Here is a 6,600-nt window from a genome sequence, read left to right on the forward strand (position 1 = left end):
AAACAGGAGCGAATACGACAGATTTGTAGAATGTCAACAAACAAATGAAAAACATACCAGTAGTTTGGATATAGATAATTTGAGCAGTTTTCTATGTATTTATTATACTACAATAGAACAGTTTTTATATTATGTAGGAACAAAATGTTTGAGTGGAAAAATTTTCCCCCGTCCGTAACTATAATAAAACCGGTGTTTCGTGCGTTTGTTTACATTTCAATTACTGACACGGTCAGTCACAACCTACTAGACTAAAAAGTGACTGCACCTGGGGACCCAAAGTGCAAAACTTTTTTACCAGCGTGTACTGAAGGCACTAACCCCCAAAATTAAGTCACTTTTAGAAATGAAAGATATTCCTACTTCATCTGTCGCTTCTTTCTGGGACTTTTCGGATAGGGCTGAAAGTTCTCGCACGTCCTCCTCAAGGGCTAAAATAGCCTGTTCAAGTGTTCTGTCCAGAAATTGATCACTGTCATAAAGGGAATCTGATCTTTCCCCTAAATATATCAATATGCAGCGTTGACAACATCCTATACTTTCGAGAAACTTTACTACTTGACGGCCAAACATGCCTGACCCTTCCTCAGACTTCAGTCAAGTTCACCGTTGTCTTGGGGAACAACCTTTGTAGCGGCGACCCTGTGTGGTTCTTCTTCGTTAACTTTTTCTGATGGTGGTTTACGTTTCATTTAGCATTTCTTTTCTGGCTTTCCATAATTTTCAAAGGATATTCCTATATTCAAATATGTTTCCCCATTGTCTATCTCAAACATTGAGAATTTTCATTATGTCTCTTTTCTTTCTTTGGTGTGGTTTCATTCGCATTTTTTTTTAAGTTTAATAAGAAATGTATTGGAGTTTCTTTTTCTTCCATTGCAGATCTTTTATATGCAGTGTTTATAATAAATAATCAGTCCGTTTCTTTCTTATTTTACACATTTAGTTGCAGCATTCTTTGGTCAATTATTTATAAATATATTTAGATATTTTACGTTAAAGAGGTCCTAGTTATTTACACCCAGGGCTTGAATATATTGTTTAAATACTTTTGGCCAACTCCTATGTTGTTTTTCAAACTTATTAAGAGCTAATCTTTTACTAATGCATTTCCGTTGTCATTCATGATATATCTCACATAGTTCAGTTTTGTTTTCATAACTGAACTTCTTAGTGTAGGCTATACTTTGGAGCCCTTCATATTGATCCACATAAGTTTTTTTTTTCCTTAGTAATTGTAGCTTATCTATAGGCTACTCTTTTTGATTGGGGAAATTACCGCCCCTATCTAAAAGACCTTTAGTCTATTGCTGCTTCTAGTTTATATGAAGGCTCTCTGTTTTATGGATTTGTAGACTTTACTATTTCTTAAGTTTTTAAAAGCAGTTTCTATTGTTTTAAATTATTGTTCCTAAGCATTTTTTTTTCAGCTAACCCCTATACTACTTTCAATTACATGAACAATATATCGCTTTTTACTTTATTCATATTCCATTCAAATTCATTGACGACGAGAGTCAATGTCTTTATTGCTGCTTCACCATTCTCTGTAGCATGTGTAATTTGCAGGCAAATATCTGCAAATTATATTACTATGATTCTGTATATAAAATTTCTGAATTCATTTATGGACAATTCCATGTATGTTAGACCAGGAAGAGTAGGGTGATTCCATTATAACCTTGTATTATAACATTTGGTTCCTGGAGAGTAATTGGCCACTCCACAAACTTTGTGGCCAGTCTATCAGCTTCCGTACTAGACAGGTGCAAAAAAATCTTAGCTTTTACTAAGTTCTGTATTTAATTTTTTTCCTATAACCACAAACCCCAATCTTAATGTAAATATTAATTTTAGCTTTTATCACTTTCAATCCAAGATGGGTTTTGGTAGCTTGATGTCAGTTCTAGTAGCCTATTGTGATATTTATAAACTCTCAGCTATATGGCCCGTCAAATATCAGACCTTTTTATGCTAGGGTAGTGCGACACAATACACACATATACTGTATCATGTTCTCTTAATTTCCCTAATTTTGGGCATGTAAACATATGTTGCATTTTTCTTCTTTAAGCAGGTCAAACATTATTTACGTACGAGATCTTGCTGTTCGTTTACCTAAATGATTAGTTTACACGATATTGGGAGACCAAGTAAGAGAACTATGTGGGCATTGCTAGGAAAATAGCATTTTTTAGAAATGTGCAAAAAAAAAAAAATGATATTAAACTTGTAAACTAAAGAAACGTAGAAAACAAAAACTAAAGAAATAAATAATTGGTAAAGTGGTAAATGAGATTTAAAAAAAGAAAAACAGAAAATACAAAGTTCAGGTGTATAAATGGTAATGGCAAAAGGGATTACATGGGGGAACTTTACACTAAAGAAACTGTCATAGTACAAAATTGATTATGGTAAGCCTTCAAAGAAATCATAAATGGGAAGAAAAAATTATAGACTGTGATTTGTACAGAAAAGCAGCTGATGCCACAGAGAATGTTTAGGTGTTGAGAATAAGAAAATTTTGAAGTTGCAGCATACAATTATAGAAATTAAGAATCGCCAAACAAAGAATTTCCTTGAGTTATTAGATTTTCTATGGAAATTGAAAATTAAAATATGCAAGCGATACTTTCTGTGTAAGAACTAAAAGGTAACTAATAGAGTCCTTTCAATGGCGTCACTGGGAATCGCCGGCGGCCATGCTGGAGGACATACAAAGCGAAAACATGGCGGCTGCTACAGCGAATATGGACAATGAGAGCGACTTTGTCAAACAATTGTCGGGTGATGATAAGCGTTTTTACAAGCAGAAATTCGATCTAATTGATGGCCTAGATCCATACCAGAGGCAGAATTCATTCAGTCAAAATATTGAGGATTATTTCCATTGAATAATCTGCTTCCAGAATTTGTTGTTTTTCCCTTTAATGCTTTTAAGTCCAAAATTAGATAAACACTGGGCCAATGAAGAGAGTGTTCAGATTATAAAGCTAATATTGATCATTTAGCCTAACCTTGTGTATTATAATTTTTTATTGTCAAAATGTATGTAAAAGTTTTGCATTATAAAGTCAAATCTTTTATCAGTTCATGCCTAACCATTGTGTTTGGTTACAAATGCTATAATTTCTTATATACATATAAACATATGATGGACAAACTCTATTGTAATGCTCTTTGATGATCGATTTGCCTCCTTGCAATTAAATGCGCAAGTTTAATTATTTTTTCGATGTTTCATATGTAAGCTGAAGACCCCTTCGGGTTAAACCAGCTTTCAGATATTATTATTATTATTATTAATATTATTTATAATCAATGTTTATTCATCACATAGGCCTGTATGTCTGCACAATTTAATACACAAATTAAAATAATTATAAATATACACTTAATTATATATAGGCATGAGCACCTTGACGAAATAGAGACCTAGGTAAGTAGCCTTTGTTAATATAGCTAATATGGGCGCTTTTAATTTTTGTTTTGAAAATCTGAGATGCCCCTTTTGATGTTTAAAAATTGAGATGCCCCCTCCCCCACACACACTACACACTGAACTGACGATGATACTTGTGAAGTCACCCATGCGATCGGATATAGCATGTTTACACAGGAATAATGATACTTTTAGGGCCTAGCCGAGACTGACCTGATATGAAATGATCAGAACAGATACGTGCGTAGGGTAGTGAGGATTCACGTAGATCAGCCCGTGATATTCTGGTCAACCACAAGTCACTTCTGCGCTTGGATAATTCTTCTGTATCTTTGTCCTGATTCTGAATAACTGCCGGTATGCGGTAGAAACTCTTGTCATCTCTTTGTCCACGATTCCCACAGCCAACAGTAGCGCAAAAACTGGGCATTATGTGAATGTGAATGTGATGAGATAGATAACTATTCAACAGTTCAACCACAGCTATTCACTGAATGCGTCTTTGTATGTCCTCCAAGATGGCGGACCGGAAGTTTGATGACGTATAATGAAAGGACTCTATAGCAGTGCTTTTGACATACCCATCTAAATTTAGTAGTGTTACAACAATTATACATAACAGGTTCCAGGCTTCAGGTTCCTCGTTGCTCTCTCAACAACACTGTTATTGTGGGCACACTATACTCATTTTTTTTAATGAGGCGCATTTGCACTGACTCGCAGCGGTGCCCTTTTAGCTCGGAAAAGTTTCCTGTTATCTGATTGGTTAGAATTATCTCGTCCAACCAAAAAGCGATCAGGAAACTTTTCCGAGCTAAAAGGGCACCGTTGCGAGTCGGTGTAAATCTGCCTCACTGAAAAGAATTGACTATACTAAAAGAAGCGTAGTGGGTGCAAAGCGCTGCAATCTGCAGAAAATTCATTATCGTTGGTTACCTCCTATACAGACAGCACAGCTTACATACTTTTATTTCTAACTTCAAGGACCTTTCCAATATACCACGCAACCTCTCTAGTTGGGTTATAAATCCCCTATCTCTATGTTATTATTTCTAAATTTTCTTAACTCATTACAGTTAAAATATGCTTAGTAATATCCTTTACCTCCCTACACAACACACAAAGTCTATCCTTATCATTCCTGTTTTCTTTTAATTCTAGTGTATTTAACCTTGTTTTCATAACTATTACTGCCTCATTAGTGTTAAGTTCTCCTATGTAGTTTCTTCTGCCATTACTAATCACAAACCTCAGTTTGGTCATCTCTGCTTTTCTTTCTTCTGTTTTTCTTTTAATTTCATTTGCCACTTTACTTTTTATTTCTTTTTGAGTTCTTGCTTTTTATACTTTCTTACTTCTTTCATTTTAATATAATATTTATTGCATATTTCTATGATACCTTTTCCCCAACATTCCCCAAATGATTCTCTCATTTGATCTCCCACTACCTTAAGTAGCCGTTTGTCATCTGATGTTATGAAATAGCATCACCTTTTTTATACTCTATTCTATTTTGAACTGGCCATATTCCTGTTTCTGCTAAGGATTAGTGGGGTAGAATCATTTAAATATTTACGAACTTTGATCCCTAATACAGGATCTTTAGAATTTGAGTTTAATGAAAGATTGAAAACAGCAAATCAGACAATGGCTAGGTCACGTAAAATTTTGAAATCAAATCGCCTGAAATTACATATAAAAATCATTAGTGAGACCGGTGTTACCATATAGACACGAGTTGTGGTGTAACAAGGAAACTGTATCCAACAGATTTTGTAGATTTGAGAACTAAGCCCTCAGCAGAATACTTGGAGTTAAATGGCATTAGAGGATTAAAAATTAAATTATAAGAGATTAGTCAAGTGCCATGTGTGGATCCGATGAGTTCATGGTGTGGAGTAGATGGAGATGATTTGGGAATGCTCTTCCCACTCCCAAGAGATTAGTTAATCAAACTTTCAATTGGGCTCCACAAGGCACTAGAAGAATTAGAAGACCCAGACCTACATGGTTGAGGACTATGAAATGTGAAGGAAAATGATAAATGGAGAAGTGTTGATTTAAAACCTCAAGATAAAGATGGCTGGCAAAATCTTACCTGGGCCCTTTGTATCAATAGGCATGGGAGGAGATGATGACGATATATATACACTTACACACACACACACACACACACACACACACACACACATATATATATATATATATATATATATATATATATATATATGTATATATATATGAGTATACACACACACACACACACACACATATATATATATATATATATATATATATATATATATATATATATATATATATATATATATATATATATATATATATATATATATATATATATATATATATATATATATATATATAATATATATATATATATATATATATATATATATATAATAATTATATATATACATATATATATATATATATATATATATATATATATATATATATATATATATATATATATATATATGCATATATATAATATATATACATATACATATTTATATATATTCCTCATTATTAAAATGTTACTGCATATTAAGATTTCAAATTGGAAGTAATTTGTACCTTTCCTAACAATAAAAACCTGTAGCTACTTATAGGGGTATTACTTTCGGCGAAGCTGAAAGACGAGCCATTAGAATTTTAGCGAGGGTTAACCATCTACCTGTTAGTTAGTGGGGGGTGGGAGGGGGTAGTAGCTACTCCTCTCACTCACACACCTGTGACTGTAACTCACTTTGTTTGGATGTAGGACTTCAAGGGGAACTGGTGCTGGTGTGCCAATCTATAAATAGTTACAGGGTTGTATCATTAGGAAAAATACAAATTACTTCCAAATTTGTCATTTGTTCTGCAACTAGAATACAAACCATCGCTATTTATAGGGGTTGAGTCACCCATTAGGAGAGTGGAAGTCCCTGACAATATGGCGCTTTGGCTTTGGCCCGGGGCTTCACCTCTATCTGTGTTAGCACATTATAGGTGGAAACCCTTCACCTTGCTAAAACCTTGCTATGGATGATTTGTGGCCTACACAAGCTGTATGTTTGATAATAGCAATGTAACTGTCTAGGTAAAAGTTCTTCTGAATCATAGGAATTGTCCGAGGTCACCAAGAGATTCTC

General features: G+C 33.9%; 1 protein-coding gene across 1 annotated transcript in view; it reads right to left on the reverse strand.

The window, feature by feature from the left end:
- The window catches only part of Pus10 (Pseudouridine synthase 10), a 219,546-nt gene extending 218,911 nt beyond the window's left edge, over positions 1-635 (reverse strand). The window contains exon 1 of the mRNA XM_068358729.1: positions 364-635. Coding sequence (XP_068214830.1) covers positions 364-573 — 210 coding nt within the window. The 5' untranslated portion in view covers positions 574-635. The remainder of the gene's footprint in view (positions 1-363) is intronic.
- Positions 636-6,600: the final 5,965 nt, after the last annotated feature.

The sequence above is a fragment of the Palaemon carinicauda genome, chromosome 35 (assembly GCF_036898095.1).
Source record: "Palaemon carinicauda isolate YSFRI2023 chromosome 35, ASM3689809v2, whole genome shotgun sequence".
Lineage (NCBI taxonomy): Eukaryota > Metazoa > Arthropoda > Malacostraca > Decapoda > Palaemonidae > Palaemon > Palaemon carinicauda.